The sequence below is a fragment of the Saccostrea cucullata genome, unplaced genomic scaffold, assembly GCF_032062105.1.
Source record: "Saccostrea cucullata isolate Sc308-1 unplaced genomic scaffold, CSIRO_AGI_Scuc_v1 ctg6553, whole genome shotgun sequence".
NCBI lineage: Eukaryota > Metazoa > Mollusca > Bivalvia > Ostreida > Ostreidae > Saccostrea > Saccostrea cuccullata.
This window is the reverse complement of record NW_026928475.1, coordinates 1002-21274: the sequence shown is the minus strand read 5'-3', so window position 1 is coordinate 21274 and position 20273 is coordinate 1002. Positions and strand designations below refer to the sequence as shown.

The window sequence follows — 20273 nt, the reverse complement described above, 5'->3', positions numbered from 1 at the left end:
TTGTCGAATGTTTATTTTCTGAAACGGATGGGGGTTCTTATAGTCCGTCCTCCTCGGGTCATCTTCATTCTTGGTTCTGATTGGTCAGCTTCCGAATTGTCTGTTCTCGGGGGCGGAGTTAGCGGTAACTTCAAACGCCGCCGGCCTGGTCCAGACGCGTGCCGTTGTTGACCGTCTGGTGTCTCGCCTCCCGTGTATTCCGCTGTCTCGCTGGTTGTATAGCGGGACTGCTGTCGCTCTCTGCGGTAGGGTTTGATGTTGTCGGCGTGCACTATGACGGGTTTCGACTGTTTTGAATGCTTAATTTCATAAAGCACATTACTTAATCTTCTAATTATTATCCATGGCCCAGTCCATTTTCTCGACAGTTTTAACTTTTGTCCTTTATCGACTTTTGGTTGACTTCTTCGTACTAAATCTCCAACTTCATAATAAACTTCACGCACGTTACGATCAAAATAACTTTTCTGTCTCTGAGATGCTTCTTTCGTAACTTCCCTTGCGTAATCATGAATTGTGGAAAGTTTTTCCTCTAAGTCGCGCACATAAACTGCTCTGTTCGCATCTTTTTCGGGCATTTTCATCGCTTCATTTTCAGTCAGAACATTTATCGGTAATTTGGCTTCTTTACCAAAAACTAGTCTATATGGCGAAATCCGTGTAGTTTCATGCGGAGTAGTGTTGTACGCGAGAACGATGCCATCCACAAAACGGTCCCAATCAGTTTGATTTGCATTAATGTACTTAGACAGCATGTCTTTTATCGTTCTGTTCATCCTCTCTACCATTCCGTCTGACTGGGGATGATATGGTGAAGTACGCGTTTTGTCAATTTGAAATAATCGGCACATTTCCTGAAAAAGTTTACTTTCAAATTGTTTTCCTTGGTCTGAGTGAATAGCTCCAGGACATCCGTATCGCTTAATCCATCCTTTAAACAGGACCTCGGCTACCGTTTCAGCTTCCATGTTCATGAGTGGAAATATCTCAGCAAATTTTGTAAAATAATCCATCACTACCAGAATGTAAGAATATCCATTATCTGACTTTTGGAATGGTCCGGCTAAGTCAAGTGCTATTCTTTGAAAGGTTTCACCACTCAGGAAAGTTTTCATACGCGATCTCTTTTTCCGAGGCGGATTTTTCCTCTCTTCACACACATCACACGATAATACGTAGTCATGAACGAATTGTCGCATCCTAGGCCAATAATAGTCGGAATTACTGACTTTTTCTAAAGTCTTTTTGACACCCATATGACCTCCAACATTAGAGTCATGGAAGTGCCATAACACAACTTGACGCAGTTTCCGTGGTAGACATATCTTTAGTTCCTCACTATTATTTGAAATCCAGCGAATACACAGAACACCTTGATCAATGCACAATAAATCCCATCTTGAATACCAATATTTGCACTCGAAGTTTTCACATGACACAGTTGATAATGGCGGTTTTTCATTCTTTTCCATCCAGTGGAGAATAACGCGCGTTCCAGGGTCATTCTGTTGTTTCTCTCGAATATTTCCTCGATTTAATGACTCCTCCGGCTGTTTCCGAATCTTTGCTCGCATTGGTCTATTTGTTCGCTTCTTCTTCACAGGGGAAATAACGGCACAATCACTTGATTTTTCAGAGTTCGTGTTATCCTTAAATAATACACTTAAATCAAACACGTGATTGACACTTCCTTTTGAATTATTCCTTAGTTCGGAAACATGTGAATATTTCTGAATTTCACTTCCTTCACTTTTCTCACGTTTACATTGTTTACATTTCGATTCACAAGAAACACGAGATAATGCATCTGCATTTCCATGTCGTTTCCCAGCCCTATGTTCAATCTTAAATATGTACGGTCCAAGTCGCTGAAGCCACCGCGCAATTTGTCCATCCGGTTCTCGGAATCTATGAAGCCACACCAAGGACCCATGGTCTGTTCTAAGCAAAAACTCTCGACCAAGTAAATAGTGCTTAAAGTGTTGAACAAAGTACACAACAGCTAGCATTTCCTTACGTGTAACACAATAATTTCTTTCAGAATTATTTAGCACACGGCTTCCATAGGAAATCACAATTTCTCTTCCATTCTGAATCTGCGATAACACAGCGCCTATAGCCTCGTTGCTAGCATCAGTGTCTAGTATAAAGTCACCAGCATTCACATCGGGATATCCAAGAATAGGTGCAGATATCAATTTCTGTTTCAAAAATTCGAACGCTGTATCACATTCTTGTGTCCAATTCCATTCTTGATTTTTCCCAGTAAGAATATGCAGACATTTTGCGGTTTTAGCAAAGTCTTGGATGAATCTCCGGTAATACGCTGCTAGTCCTAAGAAACTTCTAAGTTCCGTTACATTGCTCGGGGTTTTCCAGTTTTTCACAGCTTCTATTTTTGAAGGATCTGTTTTAATACCCTCCTTTGAAACGATATGTCCAAGAAAGCTCACTTCCCGCCTAAAGAAATTGCACTTCTTCGCTTTTAGTTTTAGGTTGACACTCTGCAATCTATCTAATACTAAACTAAGATTATCTAAATGTTCGTCAAAAGTACGACTGTACACAATAATGTCATCCAAATATAAGACTGTTATATTCCACTGTAGTCCATTTAACGCCTGTTCTATAACTCTTTGAAACGTTGCCGGGGCGTTGCATAATCCGAAAGGCATAACCGTATAATGGTAAAGGCCACCACGAGGTGTAGCAAACGCTGTTTTCTCCTTATCCTCCTCACTCATAGGAATCTGATGATAAGCCATATTGAGATCTAATGACGAAAACCATGTAGATCCAGCGAGGGAATCGAGATCATCTGCCACACGAGGTATCGGATAAGCGTCTTTGATGGTATTCGCATTCAATTTCCGATAATCGACACAAAGCCTCCAGCTTTTGTCCTTTTTCTGGACTAATACAATAGGAGCGGACCAGGGACTATTGGACTTCTCTATTAATCCCTGTTCTTCTAATTTCTTTATTTCTTCATCCATTATTTCCCTCTTGAAAATAGGTACCCTGCGCACTGGTTCCTTAACCCTTTCTCTTCCGGCGCATTTTACGTGATTTTGGAGGCCTTTTGACATGGCGTTATTAAATTATTTTTAACTTTTTTATCCAAGGGGAAAGCTAGGCATAATGCATACCATTTTGTAGGAAATTTCTTACAGATGATATTTTATGACTGTTTAGATACTCAACCACTGACCTTATTAGTAAAAATTGAGGTCAAAGGTCAATTAAGTGCAAAATTTTATGGGATTTTTTGATACTTTTTCATCTTTAAGCTAAATATTAAGTATGATGCATGTTGAAATAGGAAATTTGGGATATACCCACAAAAGAGCATTATACTGTACTACATGAAACACATAAACTTTTTTTTCAATTCTGCATATAATTACTTAAAAGGGGTTGCTAAGCAACGCAGAATTCTTTAATTTTCGGGCAGAAATTTTCATTTTTTACTCATCCTAGACACATTTATGCATCCCAGCACATATAAAAGTTAGATGTGAGGTCATAAAATTACAAGGGACATACAACAGATAAATTGTCTTAAAGTTTGACCTCATTAGAACTATTTTTAGGAGGTCAAAGGTCAAATAAGTGCAAAAGTTTCATCAGTTTTTTTTCAACACTTTTCAATATTCTTGCCATAATTTTACACAATGGATGCTGAAATGGAAAATTCTGAATATACTATAAAGAAGGGATCAGAACTGCAATATTCATGCATCATTGTAGTTCAAATATCTGTTTAATGACCTTTAAGTGGTTGCTAAGCAACATCATTTTAAAGTTTTTGCCTATATACATGTTTGTTATTTCACATTCTGGACACATTCTAGACACTTTTTGTATATTTCATCATATTGTTTGTAAGATATGGGCCATAAAGATGAAAGAACATTTTTGTATTAAAAATTGACCTTGACACTCTTGTTCTTCAGGGGGTCAAGGTCATATCAGTACAGAATTCTGCTTTAAACTGTAAGTAAATATCAATTTTGAAATGCTTCAAACATGGATAAATCATCTACTAGTTGACGTAATAAAAATGGCGAATGACAAAATTTGAAAGCAAAGAATTCTGGTCTGCTTCTTACAAAGCCCTAGCAAAACATGTATACTATCTTTTTGTTAAACAAGAAATCCATTCTCTTGATGCCATTAAAAATAATCTTTATTTTCATGGATTTAATCAAACAAGAAAAAAAAAACTAAATGATTTCATTACAAGATTTTTCTGGTATAACAGAGCTTAAGGGGTACAATAAAGACTTGACATGTTATCTTGGAGGGAAATGGTAATAATAGATAGCATTGGCAATATTTAACGCAAAACTGTTTAATCAATAAGTTGAAAATTTGACGCTTATATCCAAATATACAAATCCAGAAATATTGCAAGATGAATGAATTCCAAATCAGACTGAAATCTTCAACAAAATGTTGAAGAGCACTTTTACTTTGTGTCCACCATTCTTTTATCAACTGTCATTTCTCTGTAAGACTGGAGGAAATTCTTTGACTTGTCCATTATTATTTGCTGTCAAGTACATGTGATCAGCTTCTATCCTGTAAAAGATTTAGGTATTTTGAAACAGATACATGTCATTGTGTAGATAAATTTATATTTATAAATAAAATTAAGAATGCTAAAATTACTACATTTATTTGATTTTCCTTTTAAAATTAAAATTGTATTTATTATGTGATCCAAGTAGTTAAATGATATTGTTAAGTCAATGTATCAGGACTGATAATTCAACAACCTTGTAGTAAACCATCATGGTAAAATTACTGAACTAAAACAAATAGCATATATGGCAATCTGACTAAAGCCAGACCCCTGTTTACGCTATCGCAACATGTAAAAAAAAATTTGGCATTAGATTGCTTCGAAAGCAAGGAAGGAAGGGATACGTAAATTTTTCAAAAAAGTAAAAAATGATATCGAATCAAATTAGACAATCCAATCCCCCGTATTACTAAATTGTTCCCTCGATTTATAATATGAGATCTCGAATTACACAATCCGATCTTAAGGATTACTAATTCGCCCCCTTGATTCATAATTTGAGATCTCGAATTACATACCGGTAATTTGTTTTCACAGATTGATAATTCAACATCTCGATTTGTTACAACGTCAGTCTTATGATTTTGGAAATCTGTGCTCTTGAATTTCATTACGTATATGTACAGATACATCCAACCATTTTAATCAATAAGTGCGTTCTATTTATTTTTGTTTCAGCAACCGGTCGTTTCCAACCTCTTTCATAACTAATTCAACGTATATTTATTTTAGAAATATTATGATTACACAGGACCCATATTCACTTTTACTATCTAGGACTTTCAATTATTCTAATATACAAGTAACACAAAAACCTCTAAGATTTTTTGTTGTACAAATATCAGTACTAGCACATGAATTTGAAAATGTTCATGTATTTTTCTCATTTTGGACCATAATATGTAACAAAAGTTAGGATGTAAAATACTACAATATTCTATTTCTTAAACATGTATTACCATATCCAATATGCACAGATAAATAATTTAAACGAAATCATGGGAAGGGTTTACATTCCGAGGGAATGAATCATTTAAACTAAGAGAATGAATTATACAATCTGAGATAACGGATTGTGTAATTTGAGGGAACGAATTGATAATCTGTGAGAATGAATTGGCAATTTGTTATAACAGATTGTCAATCCGAGAGAACGGATTGTATAAATCAAGAACTCGGTTTACTTTTATAAATTTTAAAAATTCTATGTCCCTTCATGGCTTTCATAGATTTCATACCTGCATGGCTGCCAGGGTTGTAAAAAAAAAAGGAGACAATAGACTGCAATGTTACTTCATGGCAAAATTCCTGGGGCAAGGCTGTTCGTGAGCATGGGAGTGTTGATAAACCATCCAGTGAGTTTGACCACCCATGTATATGATGTACCATAATTGGAAAGTGTATGAAAAATTGAGAAAATGGAAATGCTAACCACATACTTTAAGCAGATTGGAAATACAACAGCAGTCTATAAAAACAGCTTGTTCCATATCTCGGCATTCATTCAGATAGATATTACATATTAAATAATGTGTCTGTATGAAAAATCAAGCATCATAAGTATTATGTGTTTAAAACACTTATTTTTCAAAATATAAATCAAATGTTTATAAACTTGTATGAATGCGATATCATAAGACTTAATTTTTTGAAATTTTAGAAATACAGAAATTTTCAATACCAAAACAAAAATTTACCTGTTCATTGGTGTCCTTACATATTAATTGACCGTCGTAGTTTATGGTGGGCTTAAAAAGTGGGTATTCACAGATGAAAGTATTGTTGCATATGGTGAAAGCACCCTAAAATTTCAATGTGAAAGTTGTACATGTACACACTGGTACATTGATACTGAAAACAACTATCCATTATTATGACAACATTGATTTTACTTTGAACTTACGAGTGATTGTCAAAAGCATCAAAGTTCAAAAACAATGCAAAATTGGCTGAACGATACGAAACACGCACACTGAAACATAAAGATCTAGTACATGTGTACATTTAGTTTTCTTTTGAAAGTGAACTAATGCGTTTTAATCTTAAACTTTTCAGTCAATATACACGTATTCTCACCTGCTAATACCAAAGGCATGTCCGTATTATTTTATTCATTGATGTGAGGATCTTCGTCGTGAAATAATCATGAAAATTGACGTTCAGATTTCGGATCATGTTTTTGTTTACAGCTATCACAGCGGAAACACGTGTTTATTTCAATTCGTATCAACTCATACAGTGATGAGTCGTATTTATTTATAAATACGAGTTTTTGTATTTTTAAAATATAGATCTAATTAAATTGAAAATTAATAAGTATACAGTATAACAAGATACAACAATATTAAAAATCTGATTGATTTTTTTTAAGTAAAGATCGACGTTTCGGAAATCTACAAATTTTATCAATATTGTATATCACTTCATGAAAAATACATCATTAGGGCCTACATGTAGATGAATAAATCAATATTCACTGAACACAAAAGGCAGAACGAAAGTATAATTTTTTTTGTTTTTTGAAATCTATTCTTTTTTTTTTTTTTTTATTATGCATTTATTTCAGTAAAAAATATATTTAAATGGTCAAAAAAGTCTTATAAAAGAATTTGTTGTTTCGAGTATGACGCAACAATATCGACCTTGACGTTACATGTAAAAATTGACCGATTTTTCCATAAAAACTATGCGAAGGTCACAAATTCAAATTATCGTAATTAAGAAAATACTGAGTGTAAGAAGGCCTATAAGGGCTTGTTGGGAAGGAAATTTTCTCTACTTTTACCAGCTTTATTTTGTTTTCCCTATTTCAACACAGAAATAAACGTAAAACTGAGCTTTGTTTAAATATTACGAATAAAATCGAGAAAAAACACATAAGTGCAAGAAAAGTCTTGTTTTTAAAATATACCTTAAAGTAATAACAATAATTTTTACATATTTTAAAAGTAGAGAAAATATGCTTTAAGAATATACCATGCTTTCTTATAAAGTTAATCAGGAAAAAAATTGTCAATCGTCTGGAAAATCGGCAATCGCTTTGGAAAATTACGCCATTTTCAAAAAGTCTCGTTTGTCTTTACAACGTAAAATCGATTAAATACCGGCAATCAAGATATAAACTTTTTAAATATTTAAAAAGTAGAGAAAATTTCCAAAAAGATGATATATAGCTTATATACCTTCATGCTACCCCAAAATAGATACGGAGATCTTATTTTCGCGAAGTCGTGTTTTAACGCGCCACCGGTCAATTTGACCGGTACGGAAGTGAAGGGGTTAAGGGGAATTTCCTCCTTTAACTTAATGCGATGTTCCCCAATCGTTGCACGCTCCACTGGTTTGTTTGGGTCTGCAAACGCGTCCACACGAGCTAAGAGAAAGTTCTTAAACTTTGCCGCTTGCTCTTCAGTTAGATTTTCACTCGCTTCTTTAAAAACTTGTTCTAGATGCTCTGGCAATTTGTCGCCTCCTGACATTACACTACACACTTCCGGGGTCTTCAATGTTGACACAGTTTCTACAGGATCAAACACAGCTATGTCGGTACACTTCTGCACATAAACGTCATGGTCATTCGGATTAAACACGCGCACAAAAATATTATTTTCACCATGTGTAGATTTCACTAACTCTCTTGCCACGGCTAATCCATGATTATGTACAAATGATTTTAGAGGTAACAGCACCCCATCACAAGCATCTACACTACTATCGAATGTAGCCTTTATAATACTCTCATGATGAGCTGGAACAACACTGTCCTCCATGCTAATAATATAATATCCCCGCAAAACTTCAGCATCTGAACTAAGGTTGCACACATTAGATATATAGTTCCGTCGACACTGGAATTTGGTGATAAAATCTTGGCCCAGTAAATTACATTTTACGTCTGCCAAAAACACTCAAAATATCACTTGAAATCCTTGAAAAATAAGTAGCATTTTTGCCGTTCCCGTAACTTTCAATTTTCTTCCGTCGGCTGTATTAAATTGCATTTTAGCGCGCTCCAGCACAGGTCTGTGTTCTGGAAGAATGTTCCAATAAACCTCTTCTGTTATGAACGTGTTCATTGCACCAGTGTCAAATTTCCACTCTAACGATGTGCCTTCCACTAAGCCATCTAATCTCATTCCTGGTTTTCCTTTAATTTTTATAACTCCTTGATTTTTCTCGTTAGACTCGTAATTCAAGTGCAAATTTTCAACATCTGTTTGAGTTGATACTGCAGGCATTTCTACACTGCTATCATCCTGACGTTGTTCCTCTCCTGTACTAGGCCGCTTAACTAACTGCTGTGCCGACACATGGCCTACTGCCTCGGCACTCTTAAATTTAAAGATTTCTGGGGGGTTTGGCTAACAGCATTTTTTCGCTTTGGACAGTCTTTATACAAATGCATAGAAGAATTACAGCCGTAACATTTCTTCAAAGTTTTACTTTTATCCTCCATATCTGGATTAGCGCGGTACGTTTTCCCGGTCACTGGGACTTTTCCCTGATTGGAGAACTCGCTAACTCTATAAATGGGTCTTACAGGGTTGTTTTCCCTGTTTCTTAAATTCCGATTCTCTGTCATACGAATGCATTCCTCCTGCATCGCAGCAGTCACTGCTTCTTGTAGGCTTTTTGGTCTAGTGCGCTTCACAGCTAAGCGGAAATCATCATCATGATTACAGTTGTCCATAAAAGTTTTAAGACTAGCTTCTTCCACATAGTCTCGATTTCCAGGGTGAGCTCTTCTATACAAATCAGCTATCGCTTGGCCAAAATCTCGGAACGATTCTGTCTGGAGTTTTTTTCGCATTTTTGCCTCAACGATATAGCTCTCCTTCATCGCAGTATGTCCAAATCTGTTGTCCATTTGTAGTTTAAGTTGGTTATAGTTCCCTATAATATTATCTGGTAATCCATATGCGAATGCTTCCGCTTGTCCACGGAATGTAGTAATAAGAACTCTTCGTCTCATGTCAATGGACCAATTATTTAACGCAGCAATATTCTCAAAATATCTCACAAATTCACTCCACACTTCTGTTCCTTCTCCTTTGAATGTGCGTTTGACCTGAATGTTTAATCCCCGTCCTGGCAATCCGCCTTCCTCATTGTAACTTCCGGCTTCCTGATCTGGTGCTCTATCAGTTGAAATATTCCGCACAGTGCTAGTTATCCGTCCAGCATTACGCGTAGTCCTTTTCTGAGTAGATTGACACATTTTCCAAACAACAGCACACACAATCAAGCCTAATAATAATATTCCAATATTTCCCAATGCCTCATGTGTCAAGCGTGACAGTAAATTTTGAGGAATGTAGCGAAACACTCCTAACACAGTCAAAACGAGGGCAAGTATTCCACTTATCCATATTGTTATCCCAGAATACCACGTACTCTCATTCTGCGCTTCCGTGCAGTTCTCTCCATTCACAATTCTATTCTGTGGTGATTCCGTATTGGCAACAATCGGAGACGGTAATTCACTTTCAAAATCCTGTAATAGATTCCGCCTCACAGAAGTTCTTGGTCTTGGAGTAGTTTGTGGAAAACTACTAGGCGAAGTAAAAGTTAAATCCATATCCGCTGGCGAATGTGTAGTGCGATCACCGCCTTGAAACATTTTTAAGAAAAGGGCACAGTGCGTCAAAAGCACAAAAATCACAAAAGGATCCAGTTTGAGAATTCACAGAAATCACTAATTATTCATCCTAATCCTGCATGCACACGACGGACACTTGTAAAATCTCCTCACAGTTTTTCCATTATCCAGAATATGTTGATTTTCACTTTTCAGAAACATATTAAAACAATTCGGACACTCTTTGCGTAGATAATAATCTTCAATTCGCACTAGTACTAATTTCCCAGAGTCATCATAGTCATAAATATGTGCCAGTCTTTGGGGTGGAGTATTTCTGAAATCCATAATTAGTAAACACACGCATGAAAATAATAATCCGAGCAGTATCACTATGTTCCGTTTTCCTTCCAAACACTTGCAACTGTTGATATGGTCACAATTTACGCATCGGTATTTAAACACAGAAAAAATAAATAAATAAAATCACCGGAATAATATCCAACTGGAATAAAATCCCACCAAGCGGCCACCAGTTGTAACGCCGTCGAGCGGTAAACGGCGCTATTTAAATAATCCAATTGTGATATAACTCCAGTTTTATTAATAATCCATGTGAATGTAATTCTCCAACCTCTAAAGCATACGCTTTAGGTTAAATGAAACGCAAAATAAAATTATTTACAGTTTATTTACATCACAAATAAATCCAAGTTTCACACATTATAAAACACTGGCCGGACTGCACTTTTTCCTACATGTATATCCCGTAATAGAATTAATAAGACTGACCGCGCTTAAGCTTTTACTCGACCTATATATATACATAATGTGCATTGCTCATGAGGAGCAATCTTTTTTAACGGGGTCAGTTATGTAACGACATTGCTCGCGCGGAGCAATGACATGTAAACAAACATTACGTAATAATTAAACAGAATAATACTATAAGATACCGTTACATACGTCTTGGCTCACCAAAGACAGGGACCCGAGAAGACTTGGATTCATGGGAAATGGATGAAAAAAGCCAGAGATTGTATGGAAGACTATTTGATAGAAGTGGTCGTAAAAGGATACGATATCATGGACTGTGCTTGTGAAACAGACTATTTGTACATGAGGAGACCTTTTCCCATACAAAAAGAACTGAACAGAAGTTTTGAATGTTTGTTATTATGATGTTCTTGTTCTTGTTATTATTATGAATAAAAAAATAAAAAGAAAAAACCAAAAAAATTCTAGTGTTGTTAGTTATTTTTCCCCTATATACACACATACAACTAAACGCTCTATATACACACAACAGAGCGCTCTATATACACTAGCTTTGTCATGATGACGTCACAATCACGGATTTGAATCGCTGCCAAGTATTTACCTGTGTAGTCAGCATAAAAAACGTAGGTCTATCGTATTGATGCACACGCCCCCTAATTTTTTTGCACACGGTCCTTACAGGTATAAAAGCCCAGGTAAAAAGTGCACACGGCTCACAGCAGGTATATAAATCGGAGTTGGGAGTACCCTGCACTCATTATTTAGCCATCATGTCTTTTGTGTGGAGAATTATCTATTGGATTGATGTAGAAAAAACAATATGCTATCACTGCAATGAGAAGACGAAAGAGATACATAAATACGTCGGCTACAACGATGCGGGAGAAGTTGTTGATTGGTACTGGGGATGTAGTAAATGTAGAGAACCTATGCCACACTGGATGGTAGATGACCCCCCTTCCATGGAGACTTGTGGTTGTAGCTGGTGCCTGAAATATTTCATCTGGAAGAAAGGAATTGAGAACATACCGCCTCCCCGATGGGTGAAAATGACCAGGAACAGACCTTTGAAAGAATGTATGATGTGCTACCAGGAAAAGACTGGAGGAAAATGGAAATGCGGACAATGCCGGCAATATCCGTGTTGTGAAAAGTGTGTGAAGAAACTCTTTGAGACTTCCTACAAGAAATGCCCCTTATGCCGATATGAAGGACAATAAAATCATTTTTTGTATTTTTTGACTTGAATAAAAATTTGTGTTTAAAAATTCTTTGTTGTTTTGTTGTTTGTTTTAAAAAATAAAATATAATTTAAAAAATAAAAATTTAAAAAATAAAATAAAATAGATGAAAGGTTTTATCAAGAGGTATATCACAAAACCCTCTCTCATTCTGAAAAAGGACACTGAACAAGTCAGACGTGTTTTTTGTTTTTTCCCCAAAGATGCAGTATCGTTGGTATTGTGAGAGTCCCATTAGTCAGTGTATGTACATGCAAGGAGGGTGGATGAAAACTAAAATAGGAGCCATCATGGATTTCTTTGAAAATCATCCAGGCTATTACCTGGAGAATGTGTGGTTGGAAAAAAGAATGAAAATTCCCTATCCTCTAACAGGATCTAGAGTGAGGGTGAAAATCAACCAACATTATCAGCAATTCAAATGGGTTACTTGTACTCAAAGGAATCGACTGACACCCATCAACACCATTCAGAATGAAAGTTCATGGTACTCGGACATTGGAGATTGTCTGAAATATTATTTCAAGATGGAGAAAAAAGGACTGATGTTTCCACCTCATTATTGTCCTACAGAGTACTTGTATTGTCGCATCCCCTTTTCCCAGATTAAAGACTCGGTGGAAAAGAAAGGACATTTGTTGACTCGAGTGATTGAGGACCGATCATCAGAAGAAGAAGAAGAAGAAATAGATGTGTAAATTTTTTGAATAAATGTTTTTGAATTTTTTTTAAAAAAGTGTTGTTATAAATACAAAGGTCTTAAGGTCTAGAGTCTCAGTCTTAGATTGAACATGGCCGAGAGCAGTGGGTTTTACATGACTTTACCCAGTGATGGGTCTATGACCTCTTTTTCTAGCAATACTGTAACGCCGTCGAGCGGTAAACGGCTCTATTTAAATAATCCAAGTGTGATAAACTCCAGTTTTATTAATAATCCATGTGACTTAAATTCTCCAACCTCTAAAGCATACGCTTTAGGTTAAATGAAACGCAAAATAAAATTATTTACAGTTTATTTACATCACAAATAAATCCAAGTTTCACACATTATAAATCACTGGCCGGACTGCACTTTTCCTACATGTATATCCCGTAATAGAATTAATAAGACTGACTGCCCCTAAGCTTTTACTCGACCTATATATATACATAATGTGCATTGCTCATGAGGAGCAATCTTTTTTAACGGGGTCAGTTATGTAACGACATTGCTCGCGCGGAGCAATGATATGTAAACAAACATTACGTAACAATGAAACAGAATAATACTATAAGATACCGTTACAACTCCCCCCTACTTAAGTTTTTGACTCCGATCAAAATTAATGTACAACAATATAAAATATGATTTGATTACCCCTATTATAATACATGTAAAACAGACAATTAAGACATAATTTAAATTCAAATATCAAACATACGACTTAATAATTATTCAAAGTGCAGCCAGTTAATTATACGCAATTAAGCACAATTGTAAATACAAACAAATCAATAACTTTACGCATAATAAGCAGTCAATATGTATTAAAAAAAAATCATGACAGTTTTTATATATTTACAAGTTTGTTCATCAAAACTTAACAGTTCCTTTCATAGAGAAATGTCGCCTTTAACAATCCGAACATGGCCGTCCTCGAAATGTTTCGGCACTTCCGTCAGTATTTCGTTAGCCACATTTGGAAAGTCAATATCATCCGGGTTAAGATCTTCTGAATACACGATATGTGAGTCTCTGCTTATTTCTTCCGTACCATCTAGGTTACGTTTCACAGTCTTATGTAACACCAGACAAATTGTTGATTTCTGCGTGAGATTAGTGTCCTGATTCTCACTGTCACAATCACTGTCACAAGCACTCGTTTCTGGTTGGCTGTCCTCATCTATAGATATAACTTCCCGTGTGTCCGCCGACTCGTCTTCCAACATCTCGACTATCCGGTCATTAGTAAAGTCTGCACAATTATGGAGAATGTCGTCTACCAGAGATTCGTCAATCTCCGGCAATTCTGAATCAAAAGAAATATCATCGAGATAATCCACATTGGTCACATCAGTCTCTTGCGCGTCTCCGTAAGTCTCATCGTTCTCATCGGACGATATGTCTTCATACAAGTTGCTATGAACGTAGACAGGTTTCCTGGATTCAAAGAAGTCATCACGCTCGACTCGTCTCCGCTTTGAGGGCATGGCTGCTTCTAATTGTTCACTATTTAGTTTGTGAACTGAATTCAAATGTCTTTTCAAATTAAATCTTCGCAAGAAGGGTCTCTGGCAATAACTACACTGTAAACTATTTACATGATCACTATGTTTCTCTCTGGTATGCTGATGAAGATTACTGCTGGTGCTGAATGTCTGTCCACAAGTCTCGCACAACATTTGTCGAATGTTTATTTTCTGAAACGGATGGGGGTTCTTATAGTCCGTCCTCCTCGGGTCATCTTCATTCTTGGTTCTGATTGGTCAGCTTCCGAATTGTCTGTTCTCGGGGGCGGAGCTAGCGGTAACTTCAAACGCCGCCGGCCTGGTCCAGACGCATGCCGTTGTTGACCGTCTGGTGTCTCGCCACCCGTGTATTCCGCTGTCTCGCTGGTTGTATAGCGGGACTGCTGTCGCTCTCCGCAGTAGGGTTTGATGTTGTCGGCGTGCACTATGACGGGTTTCGACTGTTTTGAATGCTTAATTTCATAAAGCACATTACTTAATCTTCTAATTATTATCCATGGCCCAGTCCATTTTCTCGACAGTTTTAACTTTTGTCCTTTATCGACTTTTGGTTGACTTCTTCGTACTAAATCTCCAACTTCATAATAAACTTCACGCACGTTACGATCAAAATAACTTTTCTGTCTCTGAGATGCTTCTTTCGTAACTTCCCTTGCGTAATCATGAATTGTGGAAAGTTTTTCCTCTAAGTCGCGCACATAAACTGCTCTGTTCGCATCTTTTTCGGGCATTTTCATCGCTTCATTTTCAGTCAGAACATTTATCGGTAATTTGGCTTCTTTACCAAAAACTAGTCTATATGGCGAAATCCGTGTAGTTTCATGCGGAGTAGTGTTGTACGCGAGAACGATGCCATCCACAAAACGGTCCCAATCAGTTTGATTTGCATTAATGTACTTAGACAGCATGTCTTTTATTGTTCTGTTCATCCTCTCTACCATTCCGTCTGACTGAGGATGATATGGTGAAGTACGCGTTTTGTCAATTTGAAATAATCGGCACATTTCCTGAAAAAGTTTACTTTCAAATTGTTTTCCTTGGTCTGAGTGAATAGCTCCAGGACATCCGTATCGCTTAATCCATCCTTTAAACAGGACCTCGGCTACCGTTTCAGCCTCCATGTTCATGAGTGGAAATATCTCAGCAAATTTTGTAAAATAATCCATCACTACCAGAATGTAAGAATATCCATTATCTGACTTGGGGAATGGTCCGGCTAAGTCCAATGCTATTCTTTGAAATGTTTCACCACTCAGGAAGGTTTTCATACGCGATCTCTTTTTCCGAGGCGGATTTTTCCTCTCTTCACACACATCACACGATAATACGTAGTCATGAACGAATTTGTCGCATCCTAGGCCAATAATAGTCCGAATTTCACTTTTTCTAAAGTCTTTTTGACACCCATATGACCTCCAACATTAGAGTCATGGAAGTGCCATAACACAACTTGACGCAGTTTCCGTGGTAGACATATCTTTAGTTCCTCACTATTATTTGAAATCCAGCGAATACACAGAACACCTTGATCAATGCACAATAAATCCCATCTTGAATACCAATATTTGCACTCGAAGTTTTCACATGACACAGTTGATAATGGCGGTTTTTCATTCTTTTCCATCCAGTGGAGAATAACGCGCGTTCCAGGGTCATTCTGTTGTTTCTCTCGAATATTTCCTCGATTTAATGACTCCTCCGGCTGTTTCCGAATCTTTGCTCGCATTGGTCTATTTGTTCGCTTCTTCTTCACAGGGGAAATAACGGCACAATCACTTGATTTTCAGAGTTCGTGTTATCCTTAAATAATACACTTAAATCAAACACGTGATTGACACTTCCTTTTGAATTATTCCTTAGTTCGGAAACATGTGAATATTTCTGAATTTCACTTCCTTCACTTTTCTCACGTTTACACTGTTTACAATTCGATTCACAAGAAACACGAGATAATGCATCTGCATTTCCATGTCGTTTCCCAGCCCTATGTTCAATCTTAAATATGTACGGTCCAAGTCGCTGAAGCCACCGCGCAATTTGTCCATCCGGTTCTCGGAATCTATGAAGCCACACAAGGACCCGATGGTCTTGTTCTAAGCAAAAACTCTCGACCAAGTAAATAGTGCTTAAAGTGTTGAACAAAGTACACAACAGCTAGCATTTCCTTACGTGTAACACAATAATTTCTTTCAGAATTATTTAGCACACGGCTTCCATAGGAAATCACAATTTCTCTTCCATTCTGAATCTGCGATAACACAGCGCCTATAGCCTCGTTGCTAGCATCAGTGTCTAGTATAAAGTCACCAGCATTCACATCGGGATATCCAAGAATAGGTGCAGATATCAATTTCTGTTTCAAAAATTCGAACGCTGTATCACATTCTTGTGTCCAATTCCATTCTTGATTTTTCCCAGTAAGAATATGCAGACATTTTGCGGTTTTAGCAAAGTCTTTAATGAATCTCCGGTAATACGCTGCTAGTCCTAAGAAACTTCTAAGTTCCGTTACATTGCTCGGGGTTTTCCAGTTTTTCACAGCTTCTATTTTTGAAGGATCTGTTTTAATACCCTCCTTTGAAACGATATGTCCAAGAAAGCTCACTTCCCGCCTAAAGAAATTGCACTTCTTCGCTTTTAGTTTTAGGTTGACACTCTGCAGTCTATCTAATACTAAACTAAGATTATCTAAATGTTCGTCAAAAGTACGACTGTACACCAATAATGTCATCCAAATATAAGACTGTTATATTCCACTGTAGTCCATTTAACGCCTGTTCTATAACTCTTTGAAACGTTGCCGGGGCGTTGCATAATCCGAAAGGCATAACCGTATAATGGTAAAGGCCACCACGAGGTGTAGCAAACGCTGTTTTCTCCTTATCCTCCTCACTCATAGGAATCTGATGATAAGCCATATTGAGATCTAATGACGAAAACCATGTAGATCCAGCGAGGGAATCGAGATCATCTGCCACACGAGGTATCGGATAAGCGTCTTTGATGGTATTCGCATTCAATTTCCGATAATCGACACAAAGCCTCCAGCTTTTGTCCTTTTTCTGGACTAATACAATAGGAGCGGACCAGGGACTATTGGACTTCTCTATTAATCCCTGTTCTTCTAATTTCTTTATTTCTTCATCCATTATTTCCCTCTTGAAAATAGGTACCCTGCGCACTGGTTCCTTGAGGGGAATTTCCTCCTTTAACTTACTGCGATGTTCCCCAATCGTTGCACGCTCCACTGGTTTGTTTGGGTCTGCAAACGCGTCCACACGAGCTAAGAGAAAGTTCTTAAACTTTGCCGCTTGCTCTCCAGTTAGATTTTCACTCGCTTCTTTAAAAACTTGTTCTAGATGCTCTGGCAATTTGTGCCTCCTGACATTACACTACACACTTCCGGGGTCTTCAATGTTGACACAGTTTCTACAGGATCAACACAGCTATGTCGGTACACTTCTGCACATAAACGTCATGGTCATTCGGATTAAACACGCGCACAAAAATATTATTTTCACCACGTGTAGATTTCACTAACTCTCTTGCCACGGCTAATCCATGATTATGTACAAATGATTTTAGAGGTAACAGCACCCCATCACAAGCATCTACACTACTATCGAATGTAGCCTTTATAATACTCTCATGATGAGCTGGAACAACACTGTCCTCCATGCTAATAATATATCCCCGCAAGACTTCAGCATCTGAACTAAGGTTGCACACATTAGATACATAGTTCCATTGACACTGGAATTTGGTGATAAAAATCTTGGCCCAGTAAATTACATTTTACGTCTGCCACAAACACTCGAAATATCACTTGAAATCCTTGAAAAGAAAGTAGCATTTTTGCAGTTCCCGTAACTTTCAATCTTCTTCCGTCGGCTGTATTAAATTGCTTTTTAGCGCGCTCCAGCACAGGTCTGTGTTCTGGAAGAATGTTCCAATAAACCTCTTCTGTTATGAACGTGTTCATTGCACCAGTGTCAAATTTCCACTCTAACGATGTGCCTTCCACTAAGCCATCTAATCTCATTCCTGGTTTTCCTTTAATTTTTATAACTCCTTGATTTTTCTCGTTAGACTCGTAATTCAAGTGCAAATTTTCAACATCTGTTTGAGTTGATACTGCAGGCATTTCTACACTGCTATCATCCTGACGTTGTTCCTCTCCTGTACTAGGCCGCTTAACTAACTGCTGTGCCGACACATGGCCTACTGCCTCGGCACTCTTAAATTTAAAGATTTCTGGGGGTTTGGCTAACAGCATTTTTTCGCTTTGGACAGTCTTTATACAAATGCATAGAAGAATTACAGCCGTAACATTTCTTCAAAGTTTTACTTTTATCCTCCATATCTGGATTAGCGCGGTACGTTTTCCCGGTCACTGGGACTTTTCCCTGATTGGAGAACTCGCTAACTCTATAAATGGGTCTTACAGGGTTGTTTTCCCTGTTTCTTAAATTCCGATTCTCTGTCATACGAATGCATTCCTCCTGCATCGCAGCAGTCACTGCTTCTTGTAGGCTTTTTGGTCTAGTGCGCTTCACAGCTAAGCGGAAATCATCATCATGATTACAGTTGTCCATAAAAGTTTTAAGACTAGCTTCTTCCACATAGTCTCGATTTCCAGGGTGAGCTCTTCTATACAAATCAGCTATCGCTTGGCCAAAATCTCGGAACGATTCTGTCTGGAGTTTTTTTCGCATTTTTGCCTCAACGATATAGCTCTCCTTCATCGCAGTATGTCCAAATCTGTTGTCCATTTGTAGTTTAAGTTGGTTATAGTTCCCTATAATATTATCTGGTAATCCATATGCGAATGCTTCCGCTTGTCCACGGAATGTAGTAATAAGAACTCTTCGTCTCATGTCAATGGACCAATTATTTAACGCAGCAATATTCTCAAAATATCTCACAAATTCACTCCACACTTCTGTTCCTTCTCCTTTGAATGTGCGTTTGACCTGAATGTTTAATCCCCGTCCTGGCAATCCGCCTTCCTCATTGTAACTTCCGGCTTCCTGATCTGGTGCTCTATCAGTTGAAATATTCCGCACAGTGCTAGTTATCCGTCCAGCATTACGCGTAGTCCTTTTATGAGTAGATTGACACATTTTCCAAACAACAGCACACACAATCAAGCCTAATAATAATATTCCAATATTTCCCAATGCCTCATGTGTCAAGCGTGACAGTAAATTTTGAGGAATGTAGCGAAACACTCCTAACACAGTCAAAACGAGGGCAAGTATTCCACTTATCCATATTGTTATCCCAGAATACCACGTACTCTCATTCTGCGCTTCCGTGCAGTTCTCTCCATTCACAATTCTATTCTGTGGTGATTCCGTATTGGCAACAATCGGAGACGGTAATTCACTTTCAAAATCCTGTAATAGATTCCGCCTCACAGAAGTTCTTGGTCTTGGAGTAGTTTGTGGAAAACTACTAGGCGAAGTAAAAGTTAAATCCATATCCGCTGGCGAATGTGTAGTGCGATCACCGCCTTGAAACATTTTTAAGAAAAGGGCACAGTGCGTCAAAAGCACAAAAATCACAAAAGGATCCAGTTTGAGAATTCACAGAAATCACTAATTATTCATCCTAATCCTGCATGCACACGACGGACACTTGTAAAATCTCCTCACAGTTTTTCCATTATCCAGAATATGTTGATTTTCACTTTTCAGAAACATATTAAAACAATTCGGACACTCTTTGCGTAGATAATAATCTTCAATTCGCACTAGTACTAATTTCCCAGAGTCATCATAGTCATAAATATGTGCCAGTCTTTGGGGTGGAGTATTTCTGAAATCCATAATTAGTAAACACACGCATGAAAATA

General features: G+C 37.3%; 2 protein-coding genes across 2 annotated transcripts; both read right to left on the bottom strand.

Annotated features, from left to right (window-relative positions):
• Positions 1–13780: 13780 nt before the first annotated feature.
• LOC134277707 (centrosome-associated zinc finger protein Cp190-like) lies at positions 13781–14569 on the bottom strand. The gene has a single exon (XM_062760030.1). It carries the CDS (start codon positions 14567–14569, stop codon positions 13781–13783), a length of 789 nt encoding a protein of 262 aa, XP_062616014.1.
• A 1906-nt stretch (positions 14570–16475) lies between these two features.
• Positions 16476–19899, bottom strand: LOC134277706 (uncharacterized). Its single transcript, XM_062760029.1, has 5 exons — positions 18765–19899; positions 18322–18682; positions 17958–18131; positions 17285–17797; positions 16476–17127 (listed from the first exon to the last, which is right to left on the bottom strand). Exons 1-5 carry the CDS (start codon positions 19897–19899, stop codon positions 16476–16478), a joined length of 2835 nt encoding a protein of 944 aa, XP_062616013.1.
• Between the last annotated feature and the right edge of the window lie 374 nt (positions 19900–20273).